The sequence below is a fragment of the Oncorhynchus kisutch genome, linkage group LG24, assembly GCF_002021735.2.
Source record: "Oncorhynchus kisutch isolate 150728-3 linkage group LG24, Okis_V2, whole genome shotgun sequence".
Classification (NCBI taxonomy): Eukaryota; Metazoa; Chordata; class Actinopteri; order Salmoniformes; family Salmonidae; genus Oncorhynchus; species Oncorhynchus kisutch.
Genome location: NC_034197.2, coordinates 21,111,659 through 21,136,561, shown reverse-complemented (window position 1 = coordinate 21,136,561; position 24,903 = coordinate 21,111,659). Strand labels below are relative to the sequence as shown.

The following is a 24,903-nucleotide window of genomic DNA, read 5'->3' as shown; positions in this document are numbered from 1 at the left end:
GTTATTGACTTGTTAATTGTTTACTCCATGTGTAACTCTTTGTTGTATGCTCACACTGCTATGCTTTATCTTGGCCAGGTCGCAGTTGCAAATGAGAACTTGTTCTCAACTAGCCTACCTGGTTAAATAAAGGTGAAATAAAAATAAAATAAAAAATAAACTGAAGGCTCCAGTGCAGATAATGCAGTTGAGCCTGTGCACCCATATGTAGACTTGATAACAAATGTCCACATGGCAGTTGGGGGCGGGCCACAACCTGCTGTATCTGGGCTATTGGCCATAATTAGCTAAAGTGGGCATGCAAATAATCCATAGCCAACCCTGCAGTAAATCGTGACATACTCACAAAACACAGTTTGGGACAAGATCGACTTCATTAACAAATGTACTCATATAGATGCCACATAGGCCATTTGAAACCAGAGAAGTTGGTTCTTAGGGGAAGTTGACCTTAACAATTTTTTTTCTCAGCCTGAAATGAAGTCTTGTCTTGCAACATTGATATCAATACTATTTACAGGAAATATTTGAACATATTTTATTTATTGATGAAATACCTAACAAATCACTGGTTTTTCCTCATTCGTTTTCTCTTATTTACAGCAGGTCAAATATTTCAACAAACATACAACAAATACTTGGTAGGTAATTAATGTCAAACTTTATAGTCCATCAAGATTAGGGGAAATAGGAGTTTCAGATACTTTATAAAGCAAGTTTCACAGATTTACAAACATAAATGATAATAGAAAAAAAGACGTATTATTCATTTAACTACTGCAAACAAAATTATACTTTAAAACAAATCATACTTTAAAATCTGTACAAGCACTTTCTTAAACATCCATAAAATTGCCACAGAAGAGGAAATGGAGGTCTTTAAAAAGTCCAGTTTGCCGGAAACACAGATTGATTTAATTTCTATTTTACAATAACTCTTTAAAAAGAGGAAAAGGATGAAATAAACCTGTACATTTGTACAATAGGTCCTGCATTTTACGTATGTGGTCTTAAAGGGAAAAAAAGCAAAAAACATGAGATGAGGAAGACAAAATCCTTTCACTTCTCTTGACCTTCTCTTTTCCTCTTTTAACACAATGATTCTCACTTGATGTGCATCGGCTTTTCATCCGTTTTTAACCGCTTGCGTTTAGGCTGCACAAACTCATCCTCTGAGTCTTCTGTGAGATCCGCCTCCTCTCCCTCTCCAGCTGGGGCCTGGGTCTCCTCGGGAACCTCTGGTACCTCGGGCTCCTCTGGTACCTCAGGGAAACTCTCATCTGGATAGAGCTCCAGCAGCCTCTCCTCAAAGTACAAACTCACAGCTTTCCCTGCCTCCGCCACCTCGGAGTCCGCCTGCCGGGAGGGAGGGAAGGAAAGAGGGGGAGAGTATGAGGAAGGGCGAGGTGGGGTGTGCGGGTACCATTGAACAGGAGGGATGAATGGGTAAGGAATGGGAGGAGTACATTAGTGGGTTAACATTCCTAGTGGCAGAGTGGGCAGCTGAACCTTTACCCTCCATGTGTATTAGAAACAGCTTACCTGCACATTACTCTGTTTCTCCTCATCATATACCTGGATTATTCGAGACATCTAAAAAAGGGGCGATAACAGTACAATAAAATACAAAAAAGCAGAAGGGGAGGGGGGGGTTTCACAGTACAGACAGGTTATAGGTAACAACCATGTGTACCGTCACTACCCTAGGTCTTTGGGCCTAAGGAAAATACATTCCTTAGTGAACTTGTGTCCAAATATGGTTTGTGTCTGTCAACCCTCCATAAACTTGTTTCACTTACTGAGGTTGCAGCTTACAGTCATTGGGTAAATCTTGTCATTACATTTCCAAGCTAGTCTAGTCTATGGTCTGTCTTTACCTGGCTGCTTCTGCCTGCTGAGAGAATTCTGAACAGCATCCATAGCCTTGCTCTGGGTCCTGGCATATTCCTGGGAGTGACAGCTTTCACTTTCTCTCCCTGCTAAATTGTTTAGCTTGATATTTCCTATCCTTGACACTGACAGTTCCTTCACTAATACCTAGTAAGTGTCCTTGGAAATCGTAACTTATGCATAAGTAGCATATATGGCACATTGAGCTGAACTGCTGACTATGTCAACTGCAGCCAATAGGAAATGTTTTAACGTCACTATCACAACTCAGTTCCTCATTGATTTTCTCAAGGTATCATATTGTTTCCCTCTGTTCCATTTCAAATCAATGTTGAATACCAACCACTTTGTAAATTACCTTTCCTCCTAAACACATCACTTGAAAACATGTTTGACACTATATCAAAAGGTCCAATTCAGATACACGTTGACTTACAAAGCCAAAGATGACAATCCCACACACATGGGACAAGTCTTTTGCATTCAAAAAGTTAAGTATTTGGATTAGTATCAGATTTAAACTATTCATTATTACACTAAAAAGTAGAATGTAGCTTCTTTTTTTTCTTACAACCAAATCTAATTTTGATGTAAACAGCATCTTAAAAAAGGTACCAGACCCTTTTCGTGCAATTTCACTTACCACTAACCAGCGCTTCATTTCCTTATTCTCTTTGTGGAATATGTGGGCTCTGACAAATATGAACAAAGGCTTCAAAATCACCCAAATTAGTCATTTTAGAAACAGAAAAGCTATTAGTATATTGTTGCAGGTCTTTACATGTTGTACACATGAAATTGTGGCATTCTGAACTTAATCCACAACGTTATATTTCATTTTGTTGCAAGTCGACTGCTACGTCCATTATACAGGTAACTGCCAAAGTAAAAGGAAACACTTGAGTAAATGAGGGGTATAAAGTATATTGAAAGAAGGTGCTTCCACACAGGAAGTTCCAGACACTTCTAGAATTTATGCCAAGGTGCATTGAAGTTGTTCTGTTGGCTCAACACCCTATTAAGACAATGTTGGTGTTTCCTTTATTTTGGCAGTTACCTATAGCAGCAGGCTACACTGAGAATGGAACAGCTGAATAGGGGAAACAGCTCGAGTCGCACAAAATGGAATATAATGTTGCAGATAAAGTTCGGAATGACAATTTCATGTGTTCAACATCCCGAAGACCTACATCACTATACTGAGAGCATTTCTGTTACTAAAAGTACGCATGTGGGTGTTTTTAGAGCATTTGTTCATGTTTTTTCAGAGCCCCCATACCACACAACGTGGATGAGGAAACATAAATATTTTTGCAGTACATTTCTCAAAAACAAGTGAAATCGCAAAATGTATTATTTTTTGAAGGGTCCGGACCATTCTATAACATTTGGTTGTAAAAAAGCTAAATTCTGCTTTAAGATCCAGGACTTGTGTGGCACAGTCAATGACAACTACACTGAACAAAAATATAAACGCAACATGTCAAGTGTTAGTCCCATGTTTCAAGAGCCAAAATAAATAATTCCAGAATTTTTCCATATACACAAAAAAACGTATTTCTATTAAATTTTATGCACAAGTTTGTTTATATCCCTGTCAGTGAGCACTTCTCCTTTGCCAAGATATATCACCCCTGTCAGGTGAATGGATTATCATGATCATTACACAGGGGCACCTTGTGCTGGGGACAATAGCTTCTGACAAGGGGAACTGAGGAGTATTTCTGTTTGTGATTTAAAGCCCTTTTGTGGGGAAAAACTAGATCTGATTGGGTAGGTGTGCAGCCATGCGTGCCAGTCATGTGAAATCCATAGATTAGGGCTTAATGAATTTATTTAAATTGACATTTCCTTTTGTGAACTGTAACTCAGTCAAATCTTTGAAAATTGTTGCATGTTGTGTTTATATTTTTGTTGATAGAAACAGTTAGCTATAATGAATACAGACAAAAAGCAACCCATTAGCTGTTTAAAGGGTCATCTCTGCAAGAAAGTTATTTAGAATGACAAATCTCTGAACTAATATATTATGGCAATTATAGTCAATGCTTTATAGGTTTGCTTGTTTTGTTAACTCCTCAGTAAACAAATCAAGAAGTCTTATGACAGCAGACTATCCCACTACGTACAAAATAACTGACCAGAAAGACATTACATTAGTGGCCATGAAAATATTCAGGTTAGAAAAACAGCTAATTAGTTTGGCAACACCACATTCACAACAAACAGTATAGTGTGAGTACACAGTAACTGCATTCAGTCATCCAGTGTTAATCCCTGTGGGTGCACAAATCCATGCCAAACAGTGTGATAAAGATCAACCTTCTGAATAATGTATTCCCACTGTCAGCATACAGTATTAGTGTGCATGTGGCCTCCTGCATCCATTCAACTATCAATCAGCCCCCTCCCCTAGTTAAATAAAGGTTAAAAATAAAAAATAAACCATATTTTTTATTTTTATCTCCTCATGCCTGGAAGTCATGCCCACTCACCTCATTGTACTTGGCACAGTTGCTGAAGACCAGGCGCACATCCGAGACAAACTCCTTCGGGCTCTGGTAGTGTTGGACATGCTTCAACTGTAGCTTCTGTTTCACCAGGGTCAAGTCCATGGGCTTCTTGATGATCTTGTAGTAATTAGGGATCTGGTGAGAGGGGAACACTGTGGTTTGAGAGCCATATTGGTTCATTCATTTAACATACAGAACATTATGGTTATAGCCACAATGATTATGTAATGTGGTGCTGGGTGTATTGGGCAGGGTCAATAAACCAATCAAATGTATTTATAAAGCCCTTTTTACATAAGCAGTTGACACAGTGCTTTTACAGAAACTCAGGCCAAGACCCCAAAGAAACCAATGGTAAAATAAAGAACACAGTGGCCAGGAAAAAGGTCCCAAGAAGGAAGAAAACCAGGAGGCTGTACTCAGTAAAGGAGAAGAGTATATTTGGCCATCAAGGTCAGATAGAATAACGGTGGCATTGCCTTTTACATGCTTGAGATACTTACAGAGGGAGGGACAGGCTCCTGGAACCCCTCACTGAGATCATGGCAGAAAACATACAGCAGGAGGCGCTCACACCTCTGCAGGGAGTGAGAGATAGGGGTGGTGGTTATGCAGGAGAACATTACACAAGTCCTTATCATTCCTCAGCTAGAGAGAGAGACTGAGGCATCTGTCCCAATGTCTGAACACAGCAAATAAAAATGGAAGGAGTCTGGCTTCATGACTACAAACATACTCAATACAAGTTGCCAGGAACTCACATACTCCATTTTAGTCATTTAACAGACGCTCTTATCCAGAATGACTTGCAGGAGCAATTAGGGTTAAGTGCTTTGCTCAAGGGTACGTCAACCATTTTTTTTTACTTAGTCGGCTAGGGGATTCAAACCAGCAACCTTTCGTTTACTGGCCAAACGCTCTTAACCGCTATGCAACCTTAGAGAGCTGTACTGCCTTCATTCACACTGATTCACTCCTCAAATATAAGGGCATCTAAAGTAGGGCTCTACAACTCTGTTCCCAGAGAGCTGCCTTCCTGTAGGTTTTCGCTCCAACCCCAGTTGTAACTAACCTGATTCAGCTTATTAAACAGCTAATTATTATTACCATCAGGTGCGCTAAATTAAGGCTGGAGCGAAAACATTCAGGGCGATATCTCTCCAGGAACAGGGTCAATGAAAATTCACTGATGTACGTAGTGAGGAAATGTATTGAAATGGCAGTGGCAGTAGAAACTACTAATCCTACGGAAAGTCCTTCCAACTTTAAGCAGGGAAAGACCTAGGTGTGGTGTGTCAAACTTATTCCATGGAAGGCCTAGTGTCTGCTGGTTTTTCCTTTCAATTAAGACCTAGACAATCAGGTGAGGGGAGTTCCTTACTAATCAGTGACCTTCATTCATCAATCAAGTACAAGGGAGGAGTGAAAACCTGCAAACTCAGCCCTCTGTGGAAAGAGTTTGACATGTTCTAGGTATTACAGGTGGATGGCTCCACTGACCCTCTGGTCCTCAGGACTCAGGCCCTGCTCACTGTTGTCCTTCTCGTCACGAGGCTCATCGTCAGGCTGGTACTCCATCTCCGGGCTTGCCAGGCTCCGGCAGAACGTGCACATCCACTCACCACTGAGAGGGGAGAAACAGAAAGAAAATGTGAAGCAATAATCCAGATATATAGACATGGGAAAATGATAGCTGATGTATAGCAAGATATCAGCATCCAATGTAAAAGGCTTGGAGTTAAAGGTGCTATATAAATGAAATTCATTCTCATTCTGACATCTACTGTAGTCAACGCCGGCCGCGCATCCGGGGCTCACCTCGGGGAGCACTTCAAGGTGGGGATGTGACAGGTGATGTGGAAGACTTTGGGGCAGCGGTCGCAGCAAAGCAGCTCTCCCCCGTTGTTGCATACAGCACACCAGTCCTCGTTGGGGTCGTCCTCCTTCCCTCCTGCCCCGCTCTGGTTGGTCCCCTGTGCAGTGCGTGGAGAACGCAGGGCAGCGGATGCGGCTCCCTTACCATTGGTCAGCAGTGCGGCAGAGGCCACAGTGGATGTGCTGCTGGTGGTGATAGGGGCGTTGCCAGGCCTGTTGGCCCCACTGCAGGCCTCCTGGTCCTGGGGCTCAGTTTTGACATGCTCCCCCACCTTCTTGAGGATGTCCTGGACAGAGGAGCCAGAAGTCACAGAGCCCAACACGGGGAGAGGGGGAGTACGTCTGCTCTCTGAACTACTCATCTGTGGGACAAAACACACACACAAGAACAAAAAACTGGGTTAAGTACATTTAGAATTCTGGTTTAGCGTCAAGAAGTGAGGCCGAAAACCTCTGTTGTTCAACAAACAAGCATCTTATATAGATAGCCTCAGGTAGACCGATACCTGCTAGATATAAACTTAGCAAAAAAAGAAACATCCTCTTTTCAGGACCCTGTCTTTCAAAGATAATTCGTAAAAATCCAAATAACTTCACAGATCTTCATTTAAAGGGTTTAAACACTGTTTCCCATGCTTGTTCAATGAACCATAATTAATGAACATGCACCTGTGGAACGGTCGTTAAGACACTAACAGCTATAAAAACTTAGGGACACTAAAGAGGCCTTTCTACTGACTGAAAAACACCAAAAGAAAGATTCCCAGGGTCATCAGCATAAACGTGCCTTAGGCATGCTGCAAGGAGACATGAGGACTGCAGACGTGGCCAGGGCAATAAATTGCCATGTCCGTACTGTGAGACGCCTAAGACAGCGCTACAGGGAGACAGGACGGACAGCTGAACGTCCTCGCAGTGGCAGACCACGTGTAACACCTACACAGGATCGGTACAACCGAACATGACACTTGCGGGACAGGTACAAGATGGCAACAACAACTGCCCGAGTTACACCAAGAACGCACAATTACTCAATCAGTGCTCAGACTGTCCGCAATAGGCTGAGAGAGGCTGGACTGAGGGCTTGTAGGCCTGTTCTAAGGCAGGTCCTCACCGGCAACAACTGGACCAGACAGGACTGTCAAAAAGTGCTCTTCACTGACTAGTCACGGTTGTCTCAGCAGAGGTGATGGTCGGATTTGCGTTTATCGTCAAAGGAATGAGCGTTAAACCGTAGCCTGTACTCTGGAGCGGGATCGATTTGGAGGTGGAGGGTCTGTCATGGTCTGGGGCAGGCAATCTCAACGCTGTGCGTTACAGGGAAGACATCCTCCTCCCTCATGTGGTACCCTTCCTCTTCCTGACATGACAATGCCACCAGCCATACTGCTCATTCTGTGCGTGATTTCCTACAAAACAGGAATGTCAGTGTTCTGCCATGACCAGTGAAGAGCCTGGATCTCAATCCCATTGAGCACATTTGGAACCTATTGGATCGGAGGGTGAGGGCTGGGCCATTCCCCCCAGAAATGTCCGGGAACTTGCAGTTGCATTGGTGGAAGAGTGGGGTAATATCTTACAGCAAGAACTGGCAAATCTGGTGCAGTCCATGAGGAGATGCACTGCAGTACTTAATTCAGCTGGTGGCCACACCAGATACTGACTGTTACTTTTGACCCCCCCCCTTGTTCAGGGACACATTCAATTTCTGTTCGTCACACATCTGTGGAACTTGTTCAGTTTATGTCTCAGTTGTTGAATCTTATGTTCATACAAATATTTACACATGTTAAGTTACCTGAAAATAAACACAGTTGACAGTGAGAGGATGTTTATTTTTTTGCTGAGTTTAGATCTTGGTCTAGCAAGCTAAAAGGAGCTGAAAGAGCTGGGCAGTTAGGTGTGTTACCATGCACGCGCTCCTCCCTCCATCCTTCCCTTGTTCCGTTTTGACGTTGGAGGTGGTGGTTCCCGAGAAACCACACTCCTTCTCAGCTCCGGGCTCCTGCTTGACTTTGACCTGCTGTTCGATTGGGCCACTTGCTGGCCCTGGCCTACCCGCAGATCCACAGCTTATGAGACACACACACAAAATACCTCCCTTACATAAATATATGTATAACTATGTATGCCAGTGAGATTAATTGTTCAGGAGTGACTAGCTTACTCAAATGGTTCAGTATCTGCAATGCTACCTTCTACCCATCACAGTTTTATGTAATAGTGTCATTTTCTCATCATTGTCTCACAGTAATGCAAGAGCCCTTGTGTTTGAGCAGACGTCTAGTGCTTGGCCTGTGTCATTACCTGCCCCTGCTTCCTGTGCTGGACGTACTGGATGGCCGCACAGGCGTGTGGGAGTTTGATAAGCCTACGGGTGGGAGATAGACAGTGAGCAAGGATGAGGCAGTAATATAGAAGTCATGTAAGAAAAACCATTTCTTCGTTAAACATGATAGCCATGACAGTGATTTGAGCAAATGATTTAAAATCATAGATTGGATTGAAGCTGTGTGTGAAGAAAGTGTTTGTGCTCGTTGTAGTAGAGTCGTCCTCCAGTACCTGAGGAGCCAGGGGAGTGTGTGGAGGGTCCGTGGGAGAGGTTCATGTTCCCGGGGGGCCCCAGGCCCAGCTGAGGGTATGTGCTGGCTAAGATGTAGCGACTCAGTAGGGCATCCAGGCTGCTGGAGCCCGCGTCTTCCAGCTGATGGCGCCACAAACATCCAGCCACAGGATAACACTGAATTAGTGGTCATTTTTAGTTCACCTTGTGAACATTTCTGATGAAGTATCGCCATGTATATGTATGAGCACCACATTTGATTTAATCTAAGTTGAGCCAGGTTCCGTTCCGCTTCCTACCCCCTTCAATGAGCACAGATAGGTATAAAGCAGTATGGCAGAAACTATACTGAACAAAAATATAAAAACACAACACGTGAAGTGTTTCGTGAGCTGAAATTAAAAAAAAATCTCATTTTGCTGGTTAGTGAGCATTTCTCCTTTGCCAAGATAATCCATCCACCTGGCAGGTGTGGCATATCAAGAAGCTGATTAAACAGCATGATCTTTACACAAGTGCATCTTGTGCTGGGGACAATAAAAGGTCACTAAAATGTGCAGTTCTGTCACAAAACACAATGCCACAGATGTCTCAAGTTTTGAGTGAGTGTGCAATTGGCATGTTGACTGCAGGAATGTCCACCAGAGCTGTTGGCAGAGAAATGACTGTTAATTTCTCTACCATAAGCCGCCTCCAACATCGTTTAAGAAAATTTGGCAGCACATCCACCCGGCCTCACAACCACAGACCACGTTGTAACCACGCCAGCCCAGGACCTCCACATTTCTATCTGTAATAAAGCCCTTTTGTGGGGAAAAAACTCATTGATTGGCTGGGCCCTGGTCCCAAGTGGGTGGGCCCAGTCATGGCTGCACCCCTGCCCAGTCATGTGAAATCCACAGATTAGGGCCGAATGAATTTATTTAAATTGACTGATTTCCTTATATGAACTGTAACTCAGTAAAATCTTTGAAATTGTTGCATTTATATTTTGTGCAGTATACATTGAATATTCATCATATTACTCATACTTATCCATTCCCCTCAGATCTACAAAAAGCAAAAGGGTGGGGGCCAGGAGAAAGGATGAGAATGGAAGCAGGCATGGTGAGATTTGGAAGTGCGTGACATGTGCCTGGTCCCAGAGGGCTGTGTGCACCTGAATGGGGGGGATGTTTGGTAGGCATGGCAGGTTCTCTGGGTTGGTGACGGAGGGGATGAGGTCGATGGCGCCCACTATGGGGCTGGCGGGGCCACGGTGGGCATGGGCGCTGGCCATGCTGGCACTGGTGGGACTGGTGGGGTTGGCAGCGCTCACGTTGTGGAGAGATGCCACTGGGAAGGGTCCAGCATGACCTGGGTTTGAATGCTACAGGGACAGAGAAGGAGGAAGTCAAAAACTAGAGATTTTCGGCAGGATTGAATATTTATTAATTGTTTAATTCTACCAGGTCTACAACGTGCTGAAAGGTCATTTTTGGAAGCATAATCACGAATCATGCCCATGCAACAAGAAACACGACTAATAGGACTGTGACGATACCAATATCGCAATATTCTTTCTATGGCAAAAACACAAAGCAGACCGAACTATTTGGTCCTTTAAAAACCTGCTGTATGTAAAATATAGTGTGCTATAGCTAGGACAATAAATAAATGTGACTCGAGACAACATCATGATGTTTGCTTCCAACATTAGGGATGTTTTCCTTAAGACGTTAAATCGGCTTTGCGTTTTGTTTCCTTGCCACGATACCAACGAGTATCGCGATACTGGTAAAGTCCCGGCCGTAACGACTACCATTCACGTATAAGTAGAAAAAGTGCCAAACCCCAGTGAGATGTAACAAACGAAACCTGTGGTCGCTCATCTCAGAATCTACAGTCATCTAAACACAAAAAGGTACCCATACATACACAGTGAAAATCCTACTACCAAATGGCAACAGTTGTGCCAATCAGTAGTACCGGTTTCTGCATAAAACATATTACATTTTAGTCATTTAGCAGGCGCTCTTATCTAGAGCTTACAGGAGCAATTAGGGTTAAGTGCCTTGCTCAAAGGCACATCAACCGATTTTTCACCTAGTTGGTTCAGTGATTCGAACATGGGACCTTTCGTTTACTGACCCAACGCTCTCAACCGCTAGGCTACCTGCCGCCCTATTGTTTACTGTATATGTGATTGTTCTTGTTTATTATTTTATGGATATCATCTTTGGATGTGTTGACTGATCAATTTCCCTTTTGTGGAGTAATAATGTATCTATACCTCAACTCAATTCATTAAATATTTTTATCCCCTCAGGGACATAATGCAAGTGGTGTAGTCTGACCTGTCTCTGCAGCTGGGGCTGCATCATGGGGGAGTATTGCTGGCCGTTGGGCATGCGTGGCTGGGCGCTGGAGCTGGGCATGCGGCCCTGTCCCGGGGGCAAGCGCAGGTGGTGGGGGGGGTACATGTTGGGCCCGCCGTTCATGGGGCCCCTCTGCTGGGCCTGCATACTGATGAGGCGCGGGGGCTAGTGAGAAGACACAGCAGAGGACAGGCAGTTGTATTTTCGGGTAAAAGTATAACTCATGAACAAAATCATTATAGCAACAGATAATATTCAGTACTATTATAGGTCCAAAAAAAACATTTAACCTGGGTTGACTAAAGCACTTCCGAACAGTGATGTAGTGGGTGGGTGGGTAAATGCTGATCACTGTTCACAGTGAGTAAATTAACACTTTCAATATTTTCAATGCCTTTTTCCACAATAAGTGGATAAATGCTTGTGCAAAATAAACTAAGTGAGTAAGCGGTGTTAAAATGCATTTACCCTCCACTACACCACTGCTATCGATGAGAACAATGGTACCCTAAAAACATAAAGACATTCAGTACTCCTCAGTCTACCTGCTGCTGTACCATCTGAGGTACAGCCTGCCTGGGATGCTGCTGGGACATTTGGGAGGCAATACGCATCTGTTCCTGGATCCTCTGTTGGTGTTGCTGCTGTTGTTGGTGCTGCTGCTGTTGGTGCTGCTGCTGCTGCTGTTGTTGTTGGTGCTGCTGCTGTTGTTGCTGCTGCTGCTGTTGTTGTTGTTGTTGCTGCTGCTGCTGTTGTTGTTGGTGCTGCTGCTGCTGTTGTTGTTGTTGGTGCTGCTGCTGCTGTTTCTGCTGGGCGAAGGCTTGCTGCTGCATGTGCTGCTGCCGGAGCTGGGCCAGATTGATCTGCCCGGGGCTTTTGCCGTGGCCTGGGTGGCCGTGGCCCGGGGAGATGGGCCCCACCATAATGTTGGGAGGGTGCTGAGCCTGGGGCATCTTCTCGATCACCAGGTTCCCTACAGTTGGGGGGTGAGAGAGGAGAGGCTAAAGTAAGTGACTGAGTGTATGTCTATGTCAAACCAATCCATCAGCTGTAGGTAGTCTATTCCAAACCAAACCATCAGCTGTAGGTAGTCTATGCCAAACCAATCCATCAGCTATAGGTAGCTTATGCCAAACCAATCCATCAGCTATAGGTAGCTTATGCCAAACCAATCCATCAGCTATAGGTAGCTTATGCCAAACCAATCCATCAGCTATAGGTAGCTTATGCCAAACCAATCCATCAGCTATAGGTAGCTTATGCCAAACCAATCCATCAGCTATAGGTAGCTTATGCCAAACCAATCCATCAGCTATAGGTAGTCTATGCCAAACCAATCCATCAGCTATAGGTAGTCTATGCCAAACCAATCCATCAGCTATAGGTAGTCTATGCCAAACCAACCCATCAGCTATAGGTAGTCTATGCCAAACCAACCCATCAGCTATAGGTAGTCTATGCCAAACCAACCCATCAGCTATAGGTAGTCTATGCCAAACCAACCCATCAGCTATAGGTAGTCTATACCATACCAACCCATCAACTATAGGTAGTCTATATCAAACCAATCCATCAGCTGTAGGTAGTCTATACCAAACCAAACCATCAGCTATAGGTAGTCTTTACCAGTCCCCTAGACATTACCGTGTCAAATGATCTGCCATCCTACCACGATGCAAAGGATACAAGCGTAAAAAGAAAAAGGCACAGACATTTAATGCACCGAGTCCAAACTGTGAAACTATGCCAAACAATCTGCCAATCTTGTGGTCACCATTGGGAAGCACTATCATCAGTGTGCAGGTAGAGGCATATCTCCCGTTCTATGCAATGCTTTATACTGTACCATCGGTGGCCAGAAACAGACTTCCCTGCATATAGAGTAGTAAATCCTCTCACCTAGGTTGACCACGTTCTTGGCCCAGAATGTGGGGTCACAGAAAAAGCGAACAGCTCCGTTAGCCTGAGGCACTGGTTCCAGTCCAGCCTTCAGGACCTTGCGCAGCTGGTAGATGATCTGCAGACACATATGAAGATATTGGGATGTTATTGGTTTGCAGATACTTTATAGACTATAGTTTATAGAGAGGATCAATTTAGGATAGGGCAACTTCTGCATATTATAGTTCACTCTTTGGCCTTTGTGGAGAATAGGTTATGTGCTAGCTTTTCCTGAGACTGTTTTTGTGTATGTTTATCTGTTCTCCGTACCAGCCTCTTGCTGTAAAGCAGGGCGGTGCTGCTGCCGCTGTTAATGGCAGAGTGGGTGAAGTTGAGCACATGGAGGATCTGCCTGGCCAGGTTGGCGATGTCTGTCTGCTGGGTCAACAGCTTCATGCTCCTCTCCTTAGTCACACTCTGGAGGACCATGGGACAAACGGTAGGGAAAAACATTACCAACAGGCATCCACCCGCCTATGTAATTAGGGTAAAGGCTGAACCCTTTTTTATTAAATTAAAACAGTATCCAAGTAATGTCACAGAATAAACTTCACATCATATGGCAATGTAGGAGCCAAATTAAGTTCATAGTGATTCTTTGGTATTCATTCTTCTCAATACATAGGCCTCGACAATACACTGAGGGACGGTTTACCGAACCCTAGTCTTGGATAAAAAATCTCCATTGAAAGGGTGTTTTAGTCCAGGACTAGGCATAATCTGTCTCTAGGCCTGAAAGCATAATGAGTTGAGTTCAAATGCATTCCTTGCATAGGTACCATGATGGCCTTACCTCAAGCTGCTGCAGTAAATACTTGCCCTTCTTGTTGATTTCGTTGATAAGAGTGAACACGGCTATCTTGATGTCATGTTCCACCTTCTTATGGGTATCAGTAACTTCCTTTATCCTGGATGGAAACGGGGATGGAAACAAGGACACTCAAACTAGAGACACACTAGTAAACAATAAAAGAGCACTTTACTTCTCAACCCATAAACAAAGCCCTTATGAAATCTCTGTAGGGTGGGGAAGTGGCCCCTAGATGCTGATCTTGGGTCAGTTTAGCCTTTTCCCCACCTATGGTTAAGATTAGGATTGGAGAACGGGAAGATGATTCTAGATCTGTACCTAGGGGAACGTTCACCCTGCAGCTATGAAGTCACCAAACAAGCCCCGTTCACAGGAGAGATGGGAATGCTGCTGTACCTGCTTGTCACCTGAGAGTGAGAGTAGTGAACATAGGTCTTTTTCTCCTGCAGTTTGACCATGTGCGTCTCAATGATGCCTTTCTGGTTCTGGAAGGCCTCCTCCAGAAACTGGTACCTGAGAGAAGAGAAACTCTGTTCAGCAAGGAACACCAAGGCTTAGATCACTGGACTAGATTGCTGTTTTTCTCATTGTGCCCGATCCTCACTGGATATGTGTGAATGTAACACAAAACCAAACTTATTACCATCCACCACCGACCAGAATTCACTACAGATTTTGATTTCCTATTCTAAAGATCATATGTTGTCTATGCAGTACTGCATGTCCTACCGGTGCTCCTTATGCTCCAGCAGTTGGCAGTCCCGGCAGGTGAGTGTGTCACAGGTTTCACAGAAGAGTTTCAGGGGCTCCTGTTTGTGGATGGGACAGAACACAGGCCTCTGTTCCGACACACCTACAGACTCTACAGAGACCGAGAGAAACAAAAGGAAGTATGAAAGAGAGAGCAATAACAATATTTTTTAAATTTGTTTTTAAGAGTGAAAGAACATGTGAGATAAAGAAATACATTAATTAATACAGAGTATAGTACTGCAGGTCAGCTATACTGAGAACCAGCAGGGCCAATCTACTACTACTGGAGCACTGACTGATTCTGCAGCATGTTACCATGACAACAGCCAGTCAGCTGTGAAGTTATAAGGCCTGGATAAACTACAGCCATCCTAAGAGTCACCAAATGCCTACACCAGAGCCTTCTACTTGCAAATAGAAACCTCCGATCTACAAGTCCAACTAGGCAATGTCAAATTGTCACTTGATATTCTAGGGTATCCATCACATATTGTGTTTAGGTTTGTTGGACAATTTACCTTCAGAGACATCCTCTTTCTTGCGGATTTTGTGGTCCTTGGTGATTTTGACCCTCTGGTGAGCCTCGATGCAGGTTTTGCACAACCACTCTCCACATTCTGCACAGAACCCAATGGTATCGGCATTGTCCTCACAACTGGTGCACATCTGAATGAGACAAAACACACAACGCCACTTAGATACCTAACTTTGGCTAGATGCAGCTGATAATGAGGGAGTTGTATTAAATCAACCATCCACTTGAACTTAACTGAATTAAATTAGAGTTAAATTGTGGTATACCTGTGCAGATTTTTCATCTGAAGTCTTAGAGGCCTCGGTGGTGTCCTTGACAAAGTAGTTGTCAATGATGTCACTTTGTTTGCAGTCTTGACAACAAACTACACACCGCATGACATTCACTAGAGTAGACCGAGGAAAGAGACAAGATAGAAGCACTGGTTAGGCCTATAGCCTAAGTGGTGAAATTGACAAAGAAATCATTTGAAATCAGCAACAACAACAAAAAACTATTTTCTCACTAATAGTTTGCATACAGATACTACAGAGGTCAGAGGCAATTCAAAAGGCCTGTGTAGAAAAGAGATGGATGCAACCATCAAGTTGGATCAACTACTTTTAAACTTTTGGCAACTTGTCCCAACCACAAAAAAAATTGTGGGGATGAAAATGAGTTTTATTGCATCTACAATCTGAACTGTGGGGGTAGCTTTGTTTAAAAAACGTCTGCCATGTCAGTTCACCTTTTACAATTGGTTGGTGCTTAAATCTATTAATAATAAAGATGCTACAACTGAATTGTTAAGTACCATAATAGCGGACTATGAAATACATTATAGGGTCTAAGTAGGTGGGTGCTACACATTGGTGGAGGATGAGGCAGTTCCCCTTTGAGGGTTGGGATTATAAATCCATTCAATTATCATATTCACCCCAATATTTCATATTATTTTCAAGATTTCTGAATAATGACAGATTAATATATTCATATGAGACACACAAATCAGTGAACTGTATCAAAAGTGGGCAATGATGTGATGAAAATACATATCCTTCTGCTAAATGTTGAATACATAATCCTTAACTGCTCCACCCCCAAACTTAACTCCTCTCAACTCCCTTAAACCCATTAATTACATTTCCGAGTACATTACTGGATGCAGCACAAACCAGCTCAATCCAGTTTGAGCCAGTCTATACCGGCTCATGCTGCACACAGCCGGTTTGGTGTAAGCCCCAGCTGCAAGGGGCTGTGAGTGATTGGCTGTGAGTGCAGCTGAAAGGGTTTAGGAGACCACACCACCAAGACTGATCTGCCACTGCAGCTGTGAGACTTTGAACTGAGGCAAGTCAGGGCGCATACAAAACACATACATGCAGTGCACTGCATAAAAATTGTATCGAAATAGAATTTCACATTTTTCAAAATCATGGTCTGTTATTGTTACATTATACCATTTATATGACCTAATAGGTGAGGCAGAATGTCATGCATGAATGTTTGAATATAACCTAGAAAAGCAGACTAGGGGAAATATGAAAATGGCCAACTTATTAAATAGACATAGCCTAATTCTGTTGCACCTGTCATGCCTGACCTTTCGAATAGCCTACATGTATATGATGCTGACAATCTTGTACCATTAGTTCACATGTTTGTTTATTTAATGGTTAGGCTGTACTGCTACATATCTACATGGAATCTAAAAACAGATTCCACATTCAGACAATTGCCTTGAGGGCAAGGCAAATAAACCAAAATATAACATTGTATGATTGGCCTAATACTTCATTTAGGCCTATGATTATAATTTGAATCTTTGTAAATAAACAGTGTGTATCTTCAAAATATGTTTAACACCATGATATCGATCTCATGGACTGCATCCATAGTTCAATCTTTAACTGTGAGTGTTTACATTTCCCCAAAACAAATTCATCAGCTGAATGGAGTCTATACCAAACCATCAGCTGTAGGTAGTTTATACCAAACCAAGTGGCAACCCCCCCCCCCCCCCTAGACTTAGTGCAAATAAAGCAATATGAGCTGGCATTGTAACGAGTTAGGTCTAGGTCTATTGTTCTTATTTAGGAGTTTATTTAAGTTTTACATCAAATTCATCAAATCTTAGCCATGTTGATAAGACAAAGTGGGTCATAATAGAAAAAAAGAACAACCCTTGGATAGTTCTGACCACAGTGGCCAAAATACCATAGGCATCGAATAGAAATAGACTGGTCCCAGATCTTTTTCTTCTCGTTGGCACTCATTGCCTTCTGGAAAATGCCATTATGACACATCGGCCTACACCTGGTCTGGTCCTCCTAGATCTGTTTTTGAATATTGCAGCCAACCCCCTATGGTCATTGTCAATGCCAAAAGTTTGGCACATCAACGACCATAAGGGGATGGCTGCAATACGCAAACAGATCTTGGAGGACCAGACTAGGTGTAGGCCGATGTGTCATAATGGCATTTGAGAAGGCAATGAGTGCTGGCAAGCAGAAAGGGCAGTGTTCCTGGGCATTATCAAATGTATCGTAATGGTTAGGGATCAGACATGTTCAGCCCATGGCCTAACTACATGGTCTGTCCACATGTCCACCCCTAGAAGGTCCCAACTATAATGGAAAACATTTTACCTTGATTTAATGCCAGAAATCAATGCTGGAATTGTGTTCTTGGTTGGCCATTATCTAGACCTAAGCATTTACTTACCCATAAAATGTATGTAAATTAGTTTTGAATGTCAGTAGTTAGCCTAAGGTTAATGTAACAAAATCTGGTTTACTAGAATTTAGTATTGATAGTCAAAGTAAATAGTAATCCACAATTGTGCCTAGGGAAAAATAGGCATGGACTAAACATTACATAAAACTGCAAAAAGTTGGTTAGTTGACTTTGGACATTACTGTGTAGGTGAATTGAATCTGCAAAATGCCAAATAATTACACCTGGAAAGCCAATAATTTATTCTCAGCAGAAATCAAGATCACCATGTTTCATCTGTCATTTGATTTGTCAATGGCATTATAGGTCTATGTATAATACATATAAAATAATTAGGTGGATGCCTATATTGTCCTATTACACGTGTATATTATACACATGTATGAATGCAAAATATATTTTTTGCAAATCCCAACTCCACATGATGTGTGTTAAATGCCAAGATTTTTCACCTTGTCGGTTCCAGTATTCAAACTAGCTACCTTTCGGTTACTGGCCCAACGCCTTAACTTCAAGGCTACCTACACCTATTCTGGTGTAGTTGTCATGTGATCATGTTGTGCGGATGGACAAACCTCCCACCTTGAGAAGGGACGGTGAAACTGAATTTTGGGTCCTAGGCCAAGGCGCTTTACTGATAAGAGAAACTGAGAATAATTATATTCTGTTTCTGGCAGTTGGGGCACATGTGACATTCAATATGAATCTTCTTCTGGCATAAACGAACCATGCAACTCTATGTACATTTACTTGAAAGAGCAGTGCAGACGTTTAACTTTACAATCATTGTTTTTTGTTTGACACACATTTTAAAGCAAAACATCCGAGTCTGGGTGTTACCTTGGAATAGCCCATAGCCGGCCTATCAGGCCCAGGGGCTGTTGCCTATTCAGTATGCTGTTGTATTACCATAACTAGATTAGGGCCATTGTGAAACATGTTATTGTAAGAGTCACAATATGAGTAATATATATATACACTATCTCCAAATCCCAGCTATCAGTGAAAATCAATATTATTATGCTTGCTGACCATTTGGCAGCTGCATGGTACTCAACGTTTATACATAATTGTTGATACTTGGTACCTACACTACAGTAGCTAGCAATTGTGCATCCCCTGCCCACTTCAAGGTAGACTACACTCACCTATGTGGGTGTCTGGCTGTCCGTTCGGCCCAGGCACCTGTACGGTAACTTGTCGCTCTGGCAGTGGGATACATTTCAAGCAAAATGAGTGAAGACACGGTAAGAGTTTAGGTTCACAGTCACGGGTCTGGAGACTTTGTTTACACACAGCGCAAGTATCCATAAGGTTTATTGGGATGACGGGGTTGGCTGGTGGAACTGTTGGAGGTGGGGACATATCGGTTGTGAGTGCTGGTGAGGTTCCAGCAGTATCCCCAGCAGCCGAGGACTCGGTTGTCCCCCCATTGGTGTTCCCAACTGGGCTGCTGCTAGTGCTGCCTTCTCCCACTGCGCCCGCGCTGTTGCTGCTAGCGTCCCCTCCTCCGCTAACGTTAGCGGGTGTAGGCACCTGGGAAATATTCTCCTGGGATTGTGAATCCTCTCCTTCTTTCGAGTTCGACTCTATGACAATCACCGCATTCACATTTTTCAATTCGGTTGTCCCACCATTGGTGTTCCCAACTGGGCTAACATTACTGCTAATGCTGCCTTCTTCCCCTGTGCCCGCGCTGTTGCTGCTAGCGTCCCCTCCTCCGCTAACGACGTCGTTAGCGGGTTTAGGCATCTGAGAATCATTCTCCTGGGATTGTGAATCCTCTCCTTCTTTCAAATTTGTCTCTATGGCAATCAGCGGATTCACATCTTTCAATTCTGGGTCTCCGCTATCCTCTCCCTGAGGTTCTGAATCTAATTTGGAAGAGCTCTCCATATCCTCTTCGCCTTTGTTGTCCGCCATCTTCCTTCCTCTTTGAACCGCAACCGGCAGGACGTCCTACGTACCGAGTAAAAAACGTGTTGTCTACGTCATTACGTAATTCACGGTCTTTATCTTTGACTGTGTCAATAACAGAGTATAAACATTCCAAAATAATTCGTAGGACCCAAATATGACAGGACATTTTAATGTTTGGATAATATCAAAGTAATGCTTTACATTTCCAAAACATTTAAAATATTAAAATAAAAATCTAATCTCATGCACAAAAAAATTAGCATTTGCTTAGTTTAGTCACGCAAAAAAAATATTAGGCCTGACTCATTGTCATATGACAGCAGGGAATTCTGCAATAGAGTACCACAGTATGAGTCATAATACCTAGCGGTCAATCAGGGATATGGTTCCATTCATTTTCCCACCATTCCTTTTCCCATACGGGATTTTAGAAACACTAAAAAAGGGTTGTTTTATTTGGGCTTACCCTGGCGTGACGTTTTGATAACCGTGTAGGTCTCTCTAGGACACTCTAGGAGTAAATAGAGCCGAATATACTGATAAATCACCTTGTTTGAGATTTACATGGTTATTAAATAATCACACCAGGGTAATCCTACACGAAACACAGCCCTTATTTTAAGTGTTTCTAAAATCCCTATTGGGAAAAAATAATGGTGAAATTACAATTGGAACCAATTCCGTTTGACTGCCAGGTTTTATTGGTATTATGACTATTTACTCGTGATTCGAAAATGCTAATTAGCATGGAAGTAGACATCATGCAAAACTACAAATCCCAGCAAGCTCCTGCATGTCATTTCTGACACCTTTGCTAACGGGTAATGTGTCAATTTAAAACTTGCACAAGACGGCTCATAGAATTGTCAATTTAAAGAAATGTAGCCAATTTATTCATTATACTCAATTTAGTTAATCCAGAGATTCTTACTTTTGCCTCGATTCAGCAGTTTTGTCCAGATTATCATGGCATTTGTAGTTTATGATAGCCACATTAGCGTTTCATTTTGGGGGGGTAAATACAGGCAAATAAATTGATAAGTCTCATTGTCTTGGCTTTTTACAGGCAAGAATCAGGGCCCATCTGTTGGTGGTACTTTTGACAGTAGACATAAACAATCCATGAACAAACACACATGTTTCAACATCATTTTATTATAAGTCGATTTAAAAAAATAAAAAAATAAAAATCTTATTGTATCACAAATGTTCTAAACATGCTAGCATATGGGAAGAAATCATGTGCATTTGGTAGACAGCATCATTAGTTATGCTTAACTCTACCTCAATTTAGAACTACTTAAATTGACAAACATTTAAAAATTGAACAGAGTTTACATCTTAAGTGATCTCGAGGTACAATGAAAAAGTTCTTTACACGGCCCATGGTTTTTCAATGGTCACTGTCTGACACTAATGTAAAGAAACTGTGGAGCCAAGGAAAATATGTTCTTCTGAAAGTTTGGAGAGTCCTTTTCTTTTCATGTTGGTTCTCAGCTGCAAGCTTAACATTTTATTTTTTTGTAGAAGGGGTCTCGCACAAGGCTTGAGTTCTAGAAGTCCTGTCGAATATTTTCCTTGTTCTCGTCACCCTGTTGCTGTTTGAGCTTTCCAACTTCATTCTCCAACTGGACGATGGCACGTTCAATCTCATAGTTCTTACTTACGAGGGACACCCAACTGTTACGAGAGATAGCAAGAATTTAAAAATCATTGACAATCATACCACATTTAGAGAACAGTAATGAAAAATACAACATTTACAGAACTGACTTTGACTCCAGCTCTCTCAGCTTGGCCCCGCCTGCAAGCTGATCATTCTTTCGTTGCCAGTTCAAGTCCTGAATCTGCTTTCTGCCAAAAAATAACACAAACAGAAAAGGCTGTTAAAAAAAACATTATGCAGAAGCTTGTTGACAGTATGTGTCAGACTCTTTCCAAAACTACAACTAAACAAGCTAACCATGAATGTGATACATGACTTGTAAATCGTAACAGAATGTTTTCACACCATTTACTTACCTACATTTCTGTAGTTCCTTTTGAGCCAATTCAATCATAAAGGCCAGGTTACTGTAGAGTGAAATAATGACCAATATTAAGGCAATGTCAAAAAGTTCCTGTGAACCTATACTTTACTCTTCAGGACAAGTATGTGTTAAAAAAATAAAAAAAACAAGGCAGCAGCCACTGACTCACTCATTGTAGACCTTCCATGCGTTGGTGCCATAGTGTGCCATGAGTTCCAGGTTCTCAATGCGCACTGCCTGATGCTCCAGCTGAGCCATGGAGTTGTTCACACAATCCTGCCATGCAGTGATGTCATTCTTCTGCCCTGAAGATGGAGCAGGAAGCTCATATCTGCACAGGTTAAAAATAAAACAGTTGGGTATACACTCAGGACAACGAGGGTTTAAATGCATCACTTTCGAACTGAATGTGTGATTGAATGTTTTAGCAAAAAAAGTCTGGTTAAAAAATATTGCTATGTGCAAAAGAGTAGACTGGGTTGACCTCTTCATGCTGAGAAGTTCCAGAGGCTGCCGGGCTGCTAGCCTCTCAAACTCGTTCCTCATGATTTCAGTCTGATGGGTGATATATAAGCATTAGTATTTGCTTCACATAATGTAATTCTAGAGCATCACAGTTGACAGTCAAAATCCATAAGCATGACATTATGTGCATATTAATTTATGGCTTTTTGTTTTAATAGAATGTGGAACATGTAAGTGATACTTACTTCAAAGGTAGTGAAATCAGGTGTGGGTATATAACTGAGATAGTTCTTTGTAGGTCTGTATCTGCGAGTCTCCTCTTCTACCAAGGCTGCAGCCTGTGTATGGAAATGAATACATATGAACAGACAGCATAGTACTACAGTAACTAGCTAGACTCGTACCTCTTTGGGGCGGCAGGGTAGCCTAGTGGTTAGAGCGTTGGACTAGTAACCGGAAGGTTGCAAGTTCAAACCCCCGAGCTGACAAGGTACAAATCTGTCGTTCTGCCCCTGAACAGGCAGTTCCACTGTTCCTAGGCCGTCATTGAAAATAAGAATTTGTTCTTAACTGATCTTGCCTAGTTAAATAAAGGTAAAATAAAAATAAAATTTGAGGGGTGACCTGGCTAGCTAGCTACTGTATGTTATTGTACGTTAGCCGATGATGGCGGTTGCTTGAGGCATGATTCTAACACGACCAGATTAGCAAGATAATACTTTTTTTATTGACAGTAGCCTGGTAACGTTACTTTGCTTCCATGGCTTACTCATGTCTATCATAGGTCCTTGGGACGTCACCCCATTTTACGTTGACATTTTAGTCACTTAGTAGACGCTCTTACGCTTTGATCACACCGATAGTGTTATGGTACACCAGCAGTACATTCATTGTTGCCATCCCAATAAAGTTGACATGTGAAATGATTAAGGTTAGGTAAGGGACGTTCTAAGGATCCCTGATTGAACTAACTATGTCAGTTACTTGCCTGTTAGCTAACTATAGCTAGACTAGCGAACGTTAGTCAGCAACTGATAACTATGCCCATAGAGCAGATACTTACCGCCTCTCTGACGCCAGCTGCATCATAACCCTGGTCAAAATACGGCAGGGCGTCTACAAATACTTCACCAGCTACTGATGAAGTTCCAGACATATTCAGTTCAGTTGTTTGTTTACTAGCTAGCACCGCTAACTAGCTAGTTGTTTTAGCAGCAAAACAACGCGGTCATTACTAGTCACCACAGCCACAAAGTCATAAACCCCGCCATTTATATAATTTGTCTTATCATTTCAAACCTAACCCCTCTGCCAACATCAACCCCAACCTTAAATTATGATCAAAAAGCAAATGTTCGTTTTCATGATTTTTTACGATACAGCCAATTTTAACTTTGTGGCTGTGCTAATTTGTGGAATCCTAACAACGTGGCCGGCCCGAAGATTTTTATAACTAAATCAAGATAGACCACAGCCTGCCGTTTTCAATGGGAACAAATTTGTCATAGAGGGGAGAACAGGCAAGGATGTGGGCCGAGCTTAACACGAGCTTGCAAGATCCTATTGGCGCGTTCTAAGTATCTGCATATCTGCATATCTGTATCTGCATATTTCCGTTAGGGAACGCCACCTCTGAAGTGCGCGTGTGCAATAACTAAATTCGCCTTTGCACTCCTTTTAAATAACGATTTTTTAAAACTTTTGCAAAGGTAAAGTCTACTAAACTTAGTCCACTCTGTTCATAACATATTCTAGTTTTGGGAACAGAAAACTGTATCGAGATCAAATGTTTCATCGATGAGAAATTTTGCACAATGTCGGACAAAATCAATCACGTTCCATATTTGGTAATGAGTGGAAACGCCAAAAGTATGCATCACATTTATACATCCGGTGAAAAATCTGTCTCATTGTTTTATCTGTGGCCACTCGCTCCTGCTGTCTTCCGGGAGGCTGAACATATTTTCCATTGGCGTTTGATGGTGGCCTTTGGTTTTACAGCGCTCCCTACGCCCTGGAGTAGTTCTTTATCTAAATGAGTTTTTCATATGATTTGCATCCTGAAGTAAGTGTTTATTATGTAATAGTTTATTTAGGTCAGTGTTTCCCAAATTCGGTTCTCAGGACCCCAAGAGGTGCACGTTTTGGTTTTTGCCCTAACAGTACAATGCTGATTCAAATGATAAAATATTGATGTTTACTTGAAATCAACTGTGTACTGCTATGCCAAAAACCAAAATGTGCAGAGTTTGGGAAACCCTGGTTCAGGTCATTAGGACTTATTAACACAAAAATAGCATGCCATTAGGAAATAAAATATAAAAATATGTTGTTGGTGACAGTAGTGGAGACATGAATGAATACCACACTCACATTTAGTACGAACACATTTATTTAAAAAAAATGTATGGTGGACATTTCACTTGCAATTTTTTAAATATATATACATAGTACCAGTCAAAAGTTTGGACACACCGACTCATATTTTTTTTTATTTTAAACTATTTTCTACATTGTAGAATAATAGTGAAGACA

General features: G+C 42.3%; 2 protein-coding genes across 11 annotated transcripts; both read right to left on the bottom strand.

Annotated features, from left to right (window-relative positions):
• Positions 1 to 522: 522 nt before the first annotated feature.
• LOC109869020 (E3 ubiquitin-protein ligase TRIM33) lies at positions 523 to 19,915 on the bottom strand. 9 transcript variants are annotated; one of them, XM_031803495.1, is made up of 21 exons: positions 19,102 to 19,915; positions 15,505 to 15,623; positions 15,222 to 15,369; positions 14,680 to 14,812; positions 14,347 to 14,463; positions 13,933 to 14,047; positions 13,410 to 13,556; positions 13,098 to 13,215; positions 11,744 to 12,174; positions 11,178 to 11,363; positions 10,674 to 10,730; positions 10,001 to 10,210; positions 8,841 to 8,982; positions 8,586 to 8,649; positions 8,188 to 8,350; positions 6,222 to 6,640; positions 5,904 to 6,027; positions 4,907 to 4,981; positions 4,386 to 4,538; positions 1,543 to 1,593; positions 523 to 1,356 (listed from the first exon to the last, which is right to left on the bottom strand). In XM_031803495.1, exons 1-21 carry the CDS (start codon positions 19,874 to 19,876, stop codon positions 1,105 to 1,107), a joined length of 3,999 nt encoding a protein of 1,332 aa, XP_031659355.1. In that variant the 5' UTR covers positions 19,877 to 19,915; the 3' UTR covers positions 523 to 1,104. The 9 variants fall into 9 exon arrangements, with proteins under 9 accessions (XP_031659355.1, XP_031659358.1, XP_031659359.1 ...); XM_031803496.1 differs by having other exon boundaries at positions 525 to 1,356; positions 11,744 to 12,171; XM_031803497.1 differs by having other exon boundaries at positions 525 to 1,356; positions 8,188 to 8,332; positions 11,744 to 12,171.
• Positions 19,916 to 21,008: 1,093 nt separating this feature from the next.
• LOC109869638 (pre-mRNA-splicing factor SPF27) lies at positions 21,009 to 23,832 on the bottom strand. Of its 2 annotated transcripts, XM_020459908.2 has the most exons (7): positions 23,432 to 23,829; positions 22,614 to 22,706; positions 22,388 to 22,458; positions 22,073 to 22,234; positions 21,896 to 21,946; positions 21,647 to 21,727; positions 21,009 to 21,553 (listed from the first exon to the last, which is right to left on the bottom strand). In XM_020459908.2, the coding sequence occupies exons 1-7, from the start codon at positions 23,522 to 23,524 to the stop codon at positions 21,427 to 21,429; spliced, it is 678 nt and encodes a 225-aa protein (XP_020315497.1). In that variant the 5' UTR covers positions 23,525 to 23,829; the 3' UTR covers positions 21,009 to 21,426. The 2 variants fall into 2 exon arrangements, with proteins under 2 accessions (XP_020315497.1, XP_031660131.1); XM_031804271.1 differs by having other exon boundaries at positions 22,073 to 22,458; positions 23,432 to 23,832.
• Positions 23,833 to 24,903: the final 1,071 nt, after the last annotated feature.